General features: G+C 46.5%; 1 protein-coding gene across 1 annotated transcript in view; it reads right to left on the bottom strand.

Annotated features, from left to right (window-relative positions):
- Window positions 1–226: 226 nt before the first annotated feature.
- SCN10A (sodium voltage-gated channel alpha subunit 10) overlaps window positions 227–17787 on the bottom strand; it is a 98114-nt gene continuing 80553 nt past the window's right edge. The window contains exons 22-28 of the mRNA XM_033133226.1: window positions 14641–14763; window positions 12075–12359; window positions 11279–11332; window positions 10220–10357; window positions 8030–8134; window positions 4640–4910; window positions 227–1899 (exon numbers count right to left, since the gene is read on the bottom strand). Coding sequence (XP_032989117.1) covers window positions 683–1899; window positions 4640–4910; window positions 8030–8134; window positions 10220–10357; window positions 11279–11332; window positions 12075–12359; window positions 14641–14763 — 2193 coding nt within the window. The 3' untranslated portion in view covers window positions 227–682. The remainder of the gene's footprint in view (window positions 1900–4639; window positions 4911–8029; window positions 8135–10219; window positions 10358–11278; window positions 11333–12074; window positions 12360–14640; window positions 14764–17787) is intronic.

Here is a 17787-nt window from a genome sequence, read left to right as displayed (position 1 = left end):
CCTTCTTGCACTACCCAGCCTTACACTCAAACTGCAAAATATCAGGAACTGTGAAAGGAGAAGTGATTTATGACATATCCATATCACACAATTTAAAAAAAATGATGCTTTAAGATATAACATTGATCTTGACATACTTTTAAAAATATTGATTTTAATGGATATCTCAAAGGTCTCTCATGACATAGATCACAGGTATTACCCTGGGCTGGAGCAAGTTGTCTGGCAGCTCTCAACATGCAGTCATGCAAAATCCTAAATAACATTACCAATCTCTATGTGATGTTTCCCAGAGGACTACCTTGGACCTTTAGCGACATCCTTGCCATATATCTTTGGAAGTTCTGGTCCTGAGAAGCTTGTCTTGAAAAATGAAAGCTCTGGTCACAATCAAAATAAAAAGACCAGGGACATTTTTTTTTGGAAAGTAAGGAAACCCATCATCTGATATTGAACTTGAAAAGGGAAGTCACAATGGAGATGTGCTTGGTCTTCTGACTCCTGTTGGTGTATGGGACCTTCTCCAAAGGTGGGTACCAACTGCATTCCCTTGCTCAGTTCTGACATTGTGACCAGTGACATGCATTGGTGAGGTGGTAGCTGGATGCCACCTGTAGTGGGGAAAAGTTATCAAGGAGCAGAAGGACCCATCAGAACCGGACATGCCCATGCGGGAGTGTCCTTACTGGGGCCCAGGGGCAGTTGCTTCCTTACTGGTGGCTTCATCTACATTTTGTATTGAGCTAGATGTGCTCATGTTGACTTGATCACTAAGGCCTCTAGTGACACTGTCGTAAGATGGTGGGAAAGATGTGGCAGATACAGTTTCAGATTTGTCTGGGAGCACGCAATTTTCATTTCTCATGAATGCAATAAAGCCTTCATCTGAGAGTGACACAGCCTCCTCCTCAGCCCTGGGCACGCCTGGAGGGCTGGAGATTGTCTTGGAGCGATGGAATACGTAGCTCCGATAGGCCTTTTGAATGACCTTGGCTGAAATGTCTTCTTGCTTCCACCGGAGGGTGGTGGCTATTGGCTCGTAGGATGCTTTTGAAAGATTAGTTGCCATAAACTTATCCTCCATATTTGTCTTTAGAGAATCCAACTCCCCAGATTCTCCCAAAACATTCTTAGTGAAGGCAAAAAGGATGTCCAAACAGTGGATCTTATCTCCAGGGACCAAGGGCAGGTCCATCTGGATTAATATATTCTGATTGGGTTTTGGGATGCGCAGAGGACCACAGAGGGTGTCTGCAAAGTCTGAGAGGACAGAGAAGGTAATAAACTGGGTGGCCTCTGGGTCGAACTTCTCCCAAGTCTCATAGAACATGTCAAAGTCGTCCTCGCTCAGGGGCTCGGTGCTCTCCTCCGTGGCCACATTGAAGTTCTCCAGAATTACTGCGATGTACATGTTGACCACAATGAGGAAGGAGATGATGATGTAGGTGGTGAAGAAGATGATGCCCACGGCTGGGCTACCACAGTCCCCTCTTGTGCCATTGTTGTAGGGCAGGTTGGGGTCACAGTAAGGGGGCCCTGTGTTGAGGATGGGGCTGAGGAGACCGTCCCAGCCGGCCGAGGTGGTGACCTGGAAGAGGCACAGCATGCTGTTGGCGAAGGTCTGGAAGTTGAACATGTCATCGATGCCAGCCTCCCACTTGACATGGGGGAAGCTGGCCATGCCGAAGATGGAGTAGATGAACATGACGAGGAAGAGCAGCAGACCAATGTTGAAGAGGGCAGGCAGGGACATCATGAGGGCAAAGAGCAGGGTGCGGATGCCCTTGGCCGCTCGGATTAGTCTGAGGATGCGGCCAATCCGGGCCAGCCGGATGACTCGGAAGAGCGTGGGGGAGAAGTAACTTTCAAATGATTTAAGAATTGTAGAAAACACCAGGCCTGTAAGAGGGAGAGGAAATGATCTAATTAGTACTTCCAGCCATGAGTCCTGACACAGTTGGCTATGATCACACTCCCTCGTCTCTGCTTTATATGGACCTCCAAGGGAGCACCTGTATTCAAGGACTGGGCCCTCCAAGCCTGGCACAGTGGTTGGCATAGAGTAGGGGCTCGGCAAGTGTTCACTGCATAAATCCGCTCTCCCTCAAGTAAGTCTCGCCCTTCCTACCATGTTTTTATCTTTCCTTCCACCCAGAATGTGGTCTTCTTAGCCAACCTCCGTGGCCTTTTGCTGCCTAGTTCAGCTGGAAGTGATTGTGCCGTATTACACATGCACACAGTCCTTTGTCTGTTTCTGTCTATGACACAGGCCCTGCTCTTCCCCAAGAATTCAGCCTTCTGGTCATGCCTTTTCCTCCACGCTGATTCTGTGCTCTGTTAAGGCCAGGACACCCTGTGATTCATCTCCCTATCTCCTACTGTGAAGATTAACTCAGTTCCTGGCACATGGTCCTGTAGATAATTGTACGTAGCCTGGTATTAATTATAAGGGGGCCAGAGGAGTTGGGCTACTTGCTGACAGCTAAAGCAGAATGGCTTTGAGTGGCCAGCTGTCTGTATAATGGCTTTTCTTTCTTTCTTTCATTTCCAGCTGCATTTCAACTCTGTTAGGGCCTAGAGATGGGCTTGTTTAAGGTCAGTTGCAGCCCTTCACCCCAACGATGAAAAAGGCTGGAAAGATGAAGGATGTTTATGTCTCCCTATCTGTGATCTAACTTGAAGATTTGTGAAGCTTGATTTTGGGGACCTGCAGAGGCCTATTGGGAGCACCAAAGATTAGGCTAGGCCTTTAGGTAAGATAGGATTGAAAACCTCTCAGGACAAATGGTGAGGGGTGTGGGAGCAAGCTCTCTTTCCTTGCTAGGGTTCCTTTGATCCTCTTCTACTTGCCTTTTGTCATATGAACGTGGGTAACCACAGTACTGTGATGGAGGGAGGAAGGAAATGGAGGAGACTTGGGAAATAATTATAATTTTGGATTATACAACCTTTATAAAAGCCCCTCTCTTAAAGTCTACTTTAACTAGTGACATAATAGACATTTTTCCATAGTGTGGGATACATTATATGTCTATATAATCTCCTAAGATTCTTTCAGCCAACTGGTCAACATCTACTTTAAGGAAGAATGAGTGTTCATACTTGTAACAAATAGATACTCAATACATGACTTGCTGGTGGGAAAGAAGAAAGGGAGAGAGGGAAGGAGGAGAGAAGGATGGACAGGTGGAATCTGTCTTTCACTTGTTTTCTAGATGTCTCTATGAGTGATTTCTGCCCAGTGGAAGGTGTTTCTATGTAGGTCATTGGAACTGATAGTTAAGGTGTCCACATTATACAACTGAGTGTTTTAAGTATATTTATTTGCTATATTACTGATATGGGAAGTCACATAAACAAGCACCCATCTTTAATATAAAATCAAAATGGCATTTAGAGTCTGTCACTTTGGAAGCCAAACAATTAAACAAAACAAGCCTTCCATAAGAAACAGCAGCAGCAATAAAATAAAATAAAACAAATAAACAACAAAAAAAATTACCCCCCCACCCCGCCCCAAACAACTAAACACAATCCAAGGCTGTGTTTCAGCACTAGGGTAGGGAGATTGATTAAGTGCTGCCAAATTCTATTTAGATGCTTTAACCTTTGACGTAAATCAATGGAAAATTAAATCTACAGCTATGCCTTGACATGAAGAGTAAGCAGGTCATGATATAAGAGGTCAGGATATATTTATCATGCAAAGTAAAGCTGGTGTGCTGGGATTTGGCCTTTATGAGGCCAAACTTTGGCTAAACAACACGAAGGCTAGGGACAGTCTCTTGGTTGTCGGTGGGAGGCTGCTAAGAACACTAGCTGGGTCGAAACTCAACTCCACCCTTTACAAACTGTATGACCTTGTACGGTATAATATTCTTAATCCGAGGCTCAATTTTAGATGTGTACAATGAGGATAATAATACTTCTTCACAGGACTGCTATGAAGACTCATGGAGCCCAGCCCAGTGCTCAGAACTCAGCAAGCACTCAATTATGGCCACTCCATCCCCCACTCTGGCACCTTTGGCCCCGAAATACTTGGCCTGTCATTCAACAACACCCAGACTAGACCGTAATAGCATTGACCTCTTGGCATTGATCTCTTGACTGTTCTATTACTCATATTCCCTAAGCGGACAGTTGTACAGAGACTTAATTCCAGATCCTTGACTTACAAATCTCTTTGGAACAATCTCCTCTTAGACTTTCCTCACTCAGTTGGCAACCCACCTCCTTTTCCAAAAAGTATTTTATGACTCACTTTACATCATACCACGCACTCTCCAATTTGAAGATCATAAAAAGAAGGCCCACTGGAAACTCCATCATCTTAGGTTTTCTGGAGGAGCAATTATTCCCCATCAGCCCCCAAAGTTCTGGTGATGGCTATGCACACAGTAGGTGCCTAAAGATACTTCATGACAGCTTGGAGAAGCCCAATGGAAACTCTCCATGTCATTTAGAGACCCAGAAGCATTTTAAATCTGCTGCATTTGGAAGACAGCAAATATCGGGCTCCTCGAATGTACAGCATGTGTTAAAACAGTTTGTCGGTTGTCTTTTTGGTTTTGAGAGAGCAGCCAAAACCACCCCAAGGAGAGGCTGGGCTTCCCCGCCATGAGTGAGGCTCACTTACTCCCAATGGAGAGGATCACAACAATGAAGTCAAACACATTCCAGCCGTTGGTGAAGAAATACTGCCTCAGGGCAAACATCTTCATGACACACTCGCCTGTGAAGACGGCCACAAAGAACTGGTTGATTTTGTTCAGGACTTTTGTCTTTTCTTCACTCTGATCATCAGTCTCCACCATCATGGTGATCATATTGAGGCAGATGAGCACCATGATGATGATGTCGAAAGTTTGTCTGGTCACGACGTCAAAGACAAAGCCCTGGTACTTGTTCTGCGAAGACAAAAGACGGCACATCAGGGCCTTTCAGCCAATGTAAACCAGGCATCTGGAGAAGCTGCGTTCTCCATACGTGGGTTTTTAAAGCCTATCTCTTTTGTCTCCCTCACACTCCACATCCAAACAGAAGCCACGTCCTGTCTAAAATGTCACTCTTAGTTGATTCTACCTCATTGCCTCCATTCAAGTCCTCTTTGCCTCTCCTGCCTCTATAAAGTCATGAGGGACGTGTCCATACGTTTCCCTCCATTTGCAATGCCCATCTCTTGGCTATCTAGATCCTGGTGGTCTTGAAAGATTCATCTCTCTTAAGCTCTGCTTCCTCCAGAGACTTTTCCTTAATCATATCATATCTGTCCCTTCTTTGGATTCCCACATCCTTTACAGTCAGTTTTGAGTTCTAACATTTCGTGTATGCTTGCTTCTCTTCTTCTCTACTAGACATTGAACTCTTTGAGGATAGGGACCATGTCTTATTTAACTTTGTGTTACTGTAGTGCCTTGCATATAGTAGGAGTTTAAGAACCGCTTGCAAAATGATTGATTCAAGGGTAAAGCTAAGTGTGATGGTGCAATTTATTCCCACGAATGTTCTCTTTATTCCTGGGGCTTTGCAGCTGTCTAAGCAAACGTAGCTACAGGGCATGGGGTCAGGTTTTGATTGTTTGTACTCTTGGGGAGAGGCAGAGTAGCCTTGATAACCAAGAGATCATTTGCCTGTGGCTACTTTATGGTGTTTTTAAAAAGTTCCGAGTACGGCCCTCTTGGCTTTCCTATTCTCTTCACATCACACTGTTCTGTGACTCCGTGATCTGAACTCCATCCCCCACCACTCACCTTCTGCTGAACCCTTCTCCTGAGCTTTGTAGAGCTCCTTGCCTTGATCTGCAAACATCTCCTCTCACTCAGTGGCTGCTTCTTCTCCCCTACCCCACGTACTCCAGGGCGAGGAGGCAGGACTAAACATCCTTCTTGCTCCCCACTGTCACTTTCAGACATTTGCTCCGCCTGTATCTTGTAAAACCGTTCCTGTTAGCCCACCTTCACCTTGTCTTCATCGCTGCCACTTTCCACCCTCCTGATCCCTCTGCTTCATTACCGATGAATTGGGCTCTTGGCCACATGTGGCCACTCTTGGCTATGATGTCTTGGTTCCTTTGATAAACCTCTAATGACTGAATTTTTCCTAACGTAAAAAAAAATCTTTCTGAACCCCACATCTTCCTCCAGCTACCACCCCACTTCTCTCCCTACTTTCACAGCAAAATTTTTTGACAGAGTTGTGTACAGTCACTGTTTCTCATTCATTCTTCAACCCATTCCAACATAGCTTGTGTCCCCATCCTGCCACTGAAACAGTTCTTGCTAAGATCCCCAATGGCCTTCATAATGCTAACTCCAAGGACACTCGTTTGGCACTGCTGACCGACCCCTCCACCTTGAAATTCTCCTTTCTTAGTTTTCATCATGCCTTACTTTCCTGGTTCTTTTCTTGACTTTCTAGATGTTCTTTTTTGAGTCTTCTTTACCGAACTGTTAGGCGTTAGAGTTCCTCAAGGCTCAGTCTCAAGCTTGTAAATTAATACGTGTGTGATTTTTACTACTTATTTTCCTGAGTCGCTGGACTGTAATCTCCATGACGGCAGGAACTTTGTCCATCGTGCTTACCGCTCTGTCCCCAGGATCTGCATAGTGACTGGCATGTGTTAGATGCTCGATAAATACATGAATGAATGGGTGACAGAATGGCCAGCTGTGTCACCCTTGCCTCATATAAAATTATAAAGTCACTCTACTAAATTTAAATTTGATTGAATTTAATTCTGCACACAGATGCTGACTGAATGTGTACTATGTGCAGGGTTTACATGGGTCGCTGTGAGGGAGGACGGGAGGAAGCTGTTGGGAGTCTCACCAGGGGGCTCCCAGGAGCTGCAAAGCAGGCAGAGGAAGAAAAGGGCTGTGGCAGAGGCTGGTTCCCACTTCCTGCTTTGTGGTGGGAATGAGTGGCTACGCTGTGGGGTCAGAGCAAAGCAGCAGACCCAAGTGGGCCTGGCTCCGGGCATAACTGCTGGCTCACATCTTTCCTGGAGTGGGAGGGGTATTGCTGAGACACTAATAGCTTCCATTTTATCACTGAAAATGGCAAAAAAATAGAGGCCTGTTCATAGCCACACGACTTCTAGTTAAGCAGAACAGGTGACAACATTGCTAAGTTCTGGGCTTTGAATGTGTCCTGGATCTACAGACGCTGGGGAATGAATGGAGCAGCTTGCCAGCTGCTCTTGGCTTAGCCTGTGGGAAGGGATCACACCTTTGGAACCCTTAATACTCTCAGAGATGATGAAGTGGGTGACTGATGATGTGATATTATAGAGCCTATTATTTTCCTATAAAGTGGAGCATGTGAAACCTGCTTTTAGTGATTTCTATTGTAGGGAATGTTATAGAATAAAATTTCTCAGCCTTGTGGAAGCCTTAGTCTTTGCTATGGATCAAGCGTAAGACTTAACCCTGGGCCTCACCAGAGGTGAGGAGTGGTTTGTCTGAGTATGTGCTGGAGGTCCCTGTGTTGCCCAGGTTGGCTTGCCGTTACTTGGCACCCATGCAACTGTGGGGCAGCACTGTGCCAACACTACGCTTATGCGATCAGCTTGTCCTGTTGGGACTCCTCAGGGAAGAAGGTGAGCATTCTAGTCCAATAATCTGGTGAAAAGGAAGCTGGACCTGGGAAGGTGAGTCTTAGGTGGCAGAGGGAATTTCTCTTTTTCTTGGGGTTTCTTTCTTGGCGCTGGCCTTTGAGGAGGACAGGTGATCAAGCTTGTGCCACTACGTGGTCAAGATGTGGCCTGCCATATGGATGCAGCCAGGAGCTTCCCTAAACAGTTCTGTCTGGAGTAACTGTAGAAGACACGCTCACGCCAGAAGACCAGCGGTACTTCCTTTGGACTTCTCATTCCTTGGACCTGGGAACGCTCCTACCCTCATCCCTAAATCCAACCCAGAGCTCCTCCTCCACAAAGGGCACTGCGCAGGCCCCTACCCAGCACAGGCAGAAGCCGTCAGGTTGGATTCACAGATATATCCTGCTAGAGGGAAACTCGGAGGCTCACCAGGGGCCGGGGGATGGGCTTCTGGGGCTTCTTGGAGCCCAGCTTCTTCATGGCGTTGTAGTACTTCTTCTGCTCCTCTGTCATGAAGATGTCCTGGCCCCCTAAGTATAGGAGAGAATAACACACACCTCTGTTATTAAAGCAACAGGAACCCCTAGGGATACCAAAACCATCGCATGCTGGAGAAGAAGGGCATCTCAACTTTTTCCCTGCTCTGTAGAAAGACATGCCAAGGCCAGGATCAAGCAGTGTCCTGCCCAGGTGCCACAACCAGTGACAGAGTGGGGGGGACTGAGTCCCAGCTCTGACTCACTGCCTGGGTCTCTGGAGCAAAGCCTGTTTATCGTCTCTAGGAACCCAGAGATGTTACATGGACAGAGGTGGGGAGGGTTTGGGAACAGGACCCTAGAAAGTACAAGTCAGTACAAATCTGAGCCTGGAATCCAGCCTGCTCATTCCAGTCAAATCCACTGGGCTTCTAGGACCCCACTTCCTGCCAGGAGCAAAGCTTCCCTCAGAGATTTCTGGAGCAAAGACCCTGCGACACAGCCCCTTGACCCGTTCCTGGAGGGGAGGAGCTGAGGACAGTCATTGCCTTATTTAAGGGTCCTCAGAGAAGGCTTGATTGGTTCTCTTAAGGCCCTACCAGTTGCACGGTCGTCTGCTATTTCAGTGTCCATTGTTTTGAAGATGCCTTCCTCTCTTAGGACTGGATGTTAGTTTCCTTTAGAGACCCTTTAAATATCCTTCATTCAACCCCTCACCTTTTACTTCCTGACATAATTTGAAAGCCTCCCATTTCAATAGCATGTTTGTAAGAATTAGTCACTGCAACTGCTGGGGAAGTGGGCTGAGCTCTGTAGGGTTTGAGAGGAGATTTCAGAAAACTTGTGGACACAGAGGACTTCATGGGAAGAACATCTCTGTGGGGACAGGGGTAGAGAGTTGGTGACTATTGAGTGGGGCCACAGTGAGAATTCAGGGCAAGAGGAAAGCAAATATAGTTTCTCACTCCAGCTTGATCACTGGCTTTTATCACTCTGTCCCCTAACACGGCCAGCTCCCTGTCTGGGCCTAGGTTTCCTCAGCTCTAAAATGGGGAAAGCGTTGTGTGAGTGATCGCAAAGCCCCTGGGGCACTGGTGACACTGGTCAGAGGGGTTCTGTCTTGCTGAACACCTCTGGGGCTCCCACAGATCTATCCTGCCCCGTCTCATCCCCAGAACCCTGGCCAAGGACTTCCTGCAGGTCCTATGCTTGCCCCATTAGCTATACATTCTAAATTATAACAGTGACACTTTTTTGTTAGTGACTACTGTGTGCTCACCCCTAAAGGAGGTGCTTTTTTTTTTTTTACAGGGTTTTATTTACCTCTCACCAAAATCACGTGAGTAGGTATTGTTGACCCCATTGAAAGGAAGAGAAAACTGAGGCTCAGAGAGGTTTAAAAAATTGCCAGGGCTATCCATCCAGGAAGCGGTTGAGTTTGCTGTGCAAACCCCAAACCAATGCTGGGCTCTCAGTGCTGGGCTGTGAGTCCTCCATGTGACCCCTTTTTGCTCTGGATCTGGGTTTACACAAATCTAAAATGGTACCCTATCTACCTCCGAGATATGGAGGGTGTTAAATGAAAGGATAGCATGAAAGCATTTTATACCATTAATAAAAATATGAGAGGTTATCTGGGATTGGGTTCCTGTTCATCGGAGTCAGGACCCATGGAGGCAAGGGGTTTCCTCCTCATCCCGAGGAGGGTTGGGATTCTTCCAACATTGAGGACCTTCCTGAAGTGTCCTGGCTCAGAGCTCTAGGTGTCAGGGCTCCAGAAAGAGGCAGAAAGTGCTGGAGCCATTTCTTTCTCTGTTGATATTTCCCAAGGGGTCACCTGAGATACACCCAACACACCTGGTTCCAGTTAGGAGGACTAGAACTCTGGGAGAGAGGATGTGGACCCCAGGCAGGGGTCGGGGGGCAATGCTGAAACAGAGAAATACAATGCTTCTGGCAGCAGCCCCAGACACCAAACAGAGGTGAGGGCTGCAATCACAGGGCAAAGGTTGGGGTTGGAAGACAAAATGGGGCTCCCAGTCAGGCACAAAGGGCTGTCAGTAGTAATGGCTTTAGTCACGAGGCCAGGGGACATGAAGCGTAGGATTGGCCACTACTGCAGAAACACCCAAGCGCCACTTATCTTTTTTTTCTGTTGATTGAAGTTGTCAATTATGACCCCAACAAAGAGATTGAGTGTGAAGAAGCCGCCGAAAATGATGAAGACGACAAAGTACAAGTACATGTACACGTTGTTCTCCCACTTGGGCTGCAAGTTCACCTGTGAGCAGACAAAGTGGGGTGTGGGGAGGAGGCGGGTGTCTTAGTTTGGGTTCACCCCAAAATCCAACCCTGAGACAAGGATTGCAGGGTGCAGGTGGCTCATGTGGGAGGTGATCCCAGGAAGCAGGAGTGGGGGAGGAGGAGTGTAAGCAGGAACAGGAGAAAAGCGAACGGAGGGGAAGCTGTGACGCAAGCCAGGGCTGTGGACAACCGGTGCTCCATCGGGTCAGGCCCTCTAAGGGACTGTGTCAAACACACCTCAGAACTTTCCCTCCAGGGACAGGGAAGCTGGAGCAGTTATCTACAGACTCCCAGTACTTTTCTGTGAGGGTTGCCACTGCAGACATTAAATCCCTCGCCCTTGTGGGAGGGGCTGCTGAGCAAACGCTGAGGCACTGAAGAAAGTCACGTCTCAGACAGAGAATCAGAAACACAGCCTGTGGGTGAACTCGGAGGTGGCTCGGGGGATATGGGGCAGGGCCTCAGCAGTGTCTGCTACAGTGGGAATGGGTCTTTCCTCAGTAGCATTTATCTCCTCTGCTTGGCTACCATGATGGGTCCTGCAATTCCATCTCATTCCTTCGGATGCCCCTGTGTTCTTGCCACTGCCCCTGCTCCCACCTCTGCCAAGGGACTGCCCTCACACACACAGTTCTTTATCTGATACTTTTCTCAATGGTGAGCAGAGGAAGAGCTTGAGAAGCCTGAGGAGTGTGCACGGAAGGAGAACAGGCTAGGTTGGCTTGAACAGTCATATCCAACAGAGGCCCAGCTGGACACTGCTCCGGAGAGGAATAGTGCCAGGCTGCTGGGTGGTCACCTCTTACGGTACCTAGGCCACCTTCACTCCAATTGGAATAGACTGAAATGGGCAGCACACACAGAAGAGAGGCAGGAGGCATGGTGGGCTGAGACTCACCCCTCGGGCATCGACAGCTGCGTACATGATGTCCATCCAGCCTTTAAAGGTTGCCTGGAAACAAGTAGCAGAGGACACTCAGTATCTGACCATTTGTCTACACTGACTTCTGTGTTGATTCACTTATTTGTCTGTTTTTTTCATAGGGCATTGGCCCTGTGACTTGTCTCTGTATTGCTCAGGGCTGAGCTCAGTGCCTGGCACACCATAGGTACTCATGGGTTATCTGTTGAATGAATGCATGAACAAATGGTAGGATGGAGGCACTTGTGGATAACTGCATGACAAAGGTATAAGCAATTGCATCCACACTTGAATACATAGAGTACTGAATAAACAAGCAGATGAAGGCAAGGGATGAACGAATAAATGAATAGCAGTACACATGTATCTGACTGTCATCATCACCAGCATTATCTATCATTATAATAGACATGGAACATGATTTATTACCCTCTAGGAGATAATTTGCACTGTAAGACTGATCATGTGGCGATACCATGTCTCTTTTGTACAAACAGTGAATCGTAAGTTATTACCTGATACAATCCCATGATAGGACCATCCCTTTATCTTATTCTACTAGCCTACATTGGTCTAATTGCACCACGAGGAGATCACACTCACTGACCGGCCCTCTGACCTCATGGTGTGGTATGTAGGAATAGGGAATGACCTCAGCTCACACTGAGTGCTACCCCTTGCAAAGTCTCTAAAATAGCATCTGCTGGGAGACCCCAGACCCTCCATGTTATTGAGCAGCCAAAGGAAGAGAATGGTTGATCTCAGGACTCACCACCTGAAGAAGTGCAAGGTAACCCATTGCAACATTATCAAAGTTGACCTTCATGTTGACCCAAAAGAGGTTGCCAGTGTAGTTTTGAAGTCTACAGTCAGACTCGTTATTCACGGTAGTCGGAGGCACAGGAGAAAAGTCTCCAGTGGTGATGTTGATGCACCTCCCAAACTTCCCTGAAAAGAAGTTCATGCCCATGATGCTGAAGATGAGCCAGAAGATGAGGCAGACGAGGAGGACGTTCATGATGGAAGGGATGGCGCCCACCAGGGCATCCACCACCACCTGGGGAAAAATGCAAAAGGACCTAGAACCTCACAAATGCCCCACTCTCTTTGCTGGATCCAACTTCTTTTTACACTCACTCAGGCTGCTTCATGAAGAGCCAATGGCCTTTGGAAGCAAGAGAAGTGGGTTAGACTCAGAAGTCTGAGAGACACTGGGCAACTGAAGATGAGTTTATACCTTCTCTCTAAACTTGATTCAGGGCAGGTTTCAGTGTATTCCCTCAGGATTGAGGAGATGGACGAGTTTACAAATACAAGGTGTGATAAAAAAAATATGGTGAATGTTTAAATAAAAAAATTTATTACAGTAAAAGATGCATTGCCATTAATCCCCCTCAAAATACTCCCCCTCACTTCAAACACACTTATCTGATCATTCTTGCCACTTTCTGAAGCAGTTCTGGAAGCTCTCTTTTGTGAGTGTCTTTAGTTGCGCTGTTGTGACTGCCTTGATGTCCTGAATTGATTTAAAACGTTTATATTTCACGGTCATTTTGACTTTGGGGAAGAGCCAGAAGTCACAAAGTGCCAGATCTGGTGAATAAGGTAGATGAGGACATACCATAATGTTTGTATTTGACAGAAATTGCCGTACCAGAAGCAATGTATGATACGGAGCCTTTCCATTGTGATCACAAAATACGGTGAATGCTGCTGCCGAGTGCCATCCAATGGAAGGCAGGGATCTTCAATTTGGGAAGCAGCACATCCAACCTTAGTAACAGTGTATGACAAGTTTTAACTTGTTTGGTGCAGTCAGTCGGGTGTGAGCTATGGTTGAGAGAAGGTGTATTTTAAAATGTGCTGTAAATCATATTCCGTCATGACAACACTCTGTGTTACACAACGCTCCTGGTATACGGCAATTTCTGTCAAATAAAAACATTATGGTGTGCCCTCATCCACCTTATTCACTGGCTCTGGCACCATGAGCCTTTTGGCTCTTCCCCAAAGTCAAAATGATTCAGGACATTGAGGCAGCCACAACAGGGCAACTAAAGACACTCATGAAAGAGGACTTCCAGAACTGCTTCAGAAAGTGGCAAGAATAATTGGACAAGTGTGGTCAAAAAGAGGAGGAGTATTTTGAGGGGGATTAATGGCAATGCGTCTTTTACTGTAATAAATTTTCTTTATTTAACATTCACCGTATTGTTTGATCACACCTCATCCATACATGCTTATTTAGGGGTGTGAGTATATGTGTTGTGCTGTCACAGACTTTCAGAATCTTGCTTTATTTTACTTAAATACAACACACTAAATATGGTTTACAGTATGCATTTGTCAAGAATCAGTGACAACCTAAATCCATATTCACAAACTTGCTTATTTGTGTATCAGCAACTTGGAGATAAAATAAATATCAAACTATTTCAGTCATAAGCTCCTAGTGTTTGTAAAGTTACAAGTTCATTTTGAAAGTCCACTTTTGTCTTTGAAGATCTGATGTCTTCTTTGAGTCAATGATAGAGGAAGAAAGCAAAACTTCACTTTCTGTATCAGGAGACTTGTGTAATTATGAGGAAGGGGAGGGAGAGGAAACTCAGTAGTCCTTCACCCCTCACGAGGTAAGGGCCAGGCTTGTGAGCGTTCTGTCCTGAGGAAGACACTGGGGGCGAGGTGGATGTTGAGATGTGTAAGGAAAGGGAAACATCTATAGGACCTACGACCGTGTTAGATTGGAGAGGAGTTGCATTCAATGGGCGGTGGCTGAGGTGCTGAGCTGATGACGTCACTCCATTTAAATGGAGTACCAGGGGGTGGCCGGTTAACTCAGTTGGTTAGAGCGTGGTGCTAATAACACCAAGGTTGCTGGTTCGATGCCCGTATGGGCCACTGTGAGCTGTGCCCTCCTTAAAAAAAAAAAAAAAAAAAAAAGGAATTTCAGAGGAAAGGCTCATTTGTCGTGCAAAGATGAGGAGCTTCGGATGTTCTGAAGATTTTGGCAATGAGGACGTCTTGGCAGGGTGGGAAGACTGAGGTAAGAGATGCTTGTAGAGTCATGATACAGGATCACTAAGAGCAGGAGAAGTGAGGTCGAGTCCTGGCAGATGTGATGTTTGAGGTGAGAAGGGAAGAGGGGCTCACAAAGGGACCTGGAGGGGAACTAGGAGAGCTAGGACATTACAGCACCACCAGTGTCCAAGTGGGAAGTGAGGACCCAGAGCTGACCTGTGGGAGTGGGGCCCAGAGTCTAGGGTTAGTGGTATGGAGAACATAAGGGAGGAAGGGGTACCACCTGCTGCAGACCAGAGCAATTTGGAGATAGGTCTTACCCGCATGCCTTCAAATCGAGAGAGAGCCCGCAGTGGCCGCAGGGCGCGGAGGGTCCGAAGGGCTTTGATGGGTGCTATATCAGAATACTGCAGGATCTTCGCTATGAGGCTTGTTAGTGAGATCTGAGTGCAGGCAGAGAGCAAAAGCATCACTTTAGAGTTCCAGGAAGGAGGTCCTGATAGAAGGAGACAGGAAATCCCTCCCACTTGCTACTCTGTCTAAGCCATCACCCTGGCACCTTACTCTGAAATCCAGTGAGAGGTCTAGAGGAAGTCCAATCCCTTCCTTTCTATTAAAGACCTCATTCATCACTTAGCTGAACCTCTGGGAAAGAAAAACCCAGTCTCCCTCATGGCCAGCCCCTGGTATGTAGGTGGCCAAGCTCCCAATGTATTAAATCAACCTTTCCATTCCCCTCTAGGGCACCAGCTGGGCCCAAACAGCCTTAAAACTTTGATTGACTTTCAGAGATTTGGAAAGATGATGTTCTTTCATGGGGTTATATGAAAGTTTATTTTGAGGAATATAAAGTAGTCTCAGTTTTATTTGCTCAGTAAAACAAAGTGGAAAGTGTCCTGGTCTGGGTGGGGTCTAGTTCCCTATTGACTCCTGATTTGTGGCCTTGGGTTAGTGCCTTGTGTGTCCAGGTCATACTTTCACCCTTTGTAAAATGAGAGTCATTCTAAGAAAATTCCAAGGCCCTTCAGTCAGCACAGGCCCGGCTTTGCCAGAAGCTGAGATATAATGAGTGAGTTGTGAGTTTCTGCTGGCCTGTCTGTTTTTCCAAGGATTGCAAAGGACACAAACTGACATGGAAGAATGGTCACTCCTTCCAGGACTTCTGAAGGTGTCAGGGAGATACCATATGCATAGGCTTGAGCTTCTTGGAGACAGTGAACCAATCCTAGGAGACCCCAACTGCACCATGACTGGTGGGCTGACTTAAAGCTTAGCTTAATCCTGGTGGCTAGGTGGGGATGTACACTGGAACCTCAGGAGGGGCGGGGTTTATACTCGGTGTTAGAGCCTCAAACGATGCCTATTTTCTGAAAGGGTGGCATATTACACCAGGACAAAAAGTAGGGGGACCCCTTCCTTCATCCATGCAAGGCTCCAGACACCAGCAGGTGGCACCTAACGGCCTGGCTGACAGAGGGAAGGGAGGTTTGGGGCCAGTTCCAGGCTGGATCCTGTTCAGTCTTTTGCTCAGCCGCCTGGGAAGGCTGCTCATGTGCAAAATCTGAAGCTGGAGCAATCCTTGGCTGGGGCCGCTCCATGAAGCCCTTCCACCCAAGCCCCACTCCGCTACAACTGCTCAGGTCTCCCAACTGGTCTCTAGGCTGCAGTATTACATCCATCCCATCCTTTCTCCACTGCAAATATGATTATGAGCTTGTCTCCTGCTTTTTCCCAACCTTCACTGGTGCTTTATCACCCGTAGGGTAAGTTCCACCCTCAGCCTGTATGATACAGTCACAGCCTACTTTTACAGTCATGTTTCATCCATACATTCTACCCAAATCAAATTGTTCCCTAAATGTACCTGTGTCTGTGCCTTTGCTCAGGGTCATCTTTTAACTGAGATTAGCCTCTCCCAGTCCTCTATGCACCTCACTGCTCCTGCTCATTTTAAGCCCTATATCTAACGCCACTTCCTAGATGAGGCCTTCCCGAAACCCATTCCCTGAATGGAAGCAGGCTCATGTCTCTCTGTCCCTAAGATACTAATTATTTCCAGCAGTGCTCACCACATCCCCTCTTATAATATGTTTATTTTTCTCTGTGTGTAGTATCTGCTGGAATATTGAAGTGTGTACTCCTGGAGATAGGAATTTTTTATTTATTGGCTTTTATCTCTCCCAGAGCACCTCATAAGACAATCTTATATTCAGTAGTTACAAATAAACATTTGATAAATTGAAAAAATATAGAAGCATGTTGAGATAGATGGAAGGAAGGAAAGAAAAAAGGAAGAACAGCTGGTTGGAAAGTTGAAGGATGGTTATATAGAAGAATGGATTAAAGGATACAAAGATGATAGAATAGATAGTTGAAAATAAGGATGGAAGAAAGAAAGCAAAGAAGAAAATAAAAAATATGGAATAGTAGATGGATAGGATGGGTGGATGGATGGATAAGGGACAAATGGGCAGATGGGTGGAAGAAAGGAAAAATAGGTGGATTGGTTAAAAGAAAAATGGATGAATAGAAGGATGCTTGGATAGTTAGATAGAAGGATGAATCAAAAGATAGGAAGATAGAAGGACTAAGGACCAGTGGATTAGATGGATGGAAGGAAGGTTAGGATGAATGGATGCGCAGAAGGGAAGAAAATAATTTCAAGAATGGATGGATGGAAGGAGAGGACTGATGGAGAGGATAAATGAAAGAAGTTAAGATGAATGGATGTTCGAAAGGAAGGAAAAAGGAAAAGTGAATGGTTGGATAAATGAAAGGAGGACTATATGGAGGAAAGGATGGATGGTCAGAAGAATTAGTAGGAGGATGGTGGAATGAGTAGGTGACCATTTTTTAAAGTGATCAGGACTGAAGCTAGTGAGAGGTACATAGGTAGGAGTGACTGTGCCCCTAACAAGGGTGGGTAACCAGAATAAAAATTTTCCTTTCATTTATGAATAATTATTTTATATGCACAAAATTATCACCTGTGACTCAGATTTCAGGCTTTACAGCTCATCCCTGTGGTACAGTGACCTGATGCTGCTAGCGGTTTGGTATTAGGAAAGAAGAGAATTGAGTGCACAGACCTGCAGTGGAGGACCTGCCAACCCACAATGTTCTGTACTGGACCCCATCCAGCTTCAGGAGGCAAGTACCAAATACAGACACATTTCCTGACACCTCTGATGTGCAGACCTTAGTGCTGGTGGTTGTTGAAGTGTGGGAGGCAGACAAACACGACATGTGCCTCCCCCTGCCTGCAGGGGACCCTCAGCTCTGCATCAGTGAGCAACTAACTCAGTCAGCCATCTTGCATAGCCAAGAGGGCAAAGGCCTGCACAGAGATAGAGGGCTGTAGTGGTTAAGATAAGGGAGGGATCACTCCTAGCTCTGGGGCGTTGGGGGAGCAGGGTAGGAAGGCTCTTAGGAGACTTTATGGATGATCGTTTTCTCACAGCTTTGAG

This window comes from Rhinolophus ferrumequinum, chromosome 17 (genome assembly GCF_004115265.2).
Source record: "Rhinolophus ferrumequinum isolate MPI-CBG mRhiFer1 chromosome 17, mRhiFer1_v1.p, whole genome shotgun sequence".
Lineage (NCBI taxonomy): Eukaryota > Metazoa > Chordata > Mammalia > Chiroptera > Rhinolophidae > Rhinolophus > Rhinolophus ferrumequinum.
This window is presented reverse-complemented; position numbering and strand designations above follow the sequence as displayed.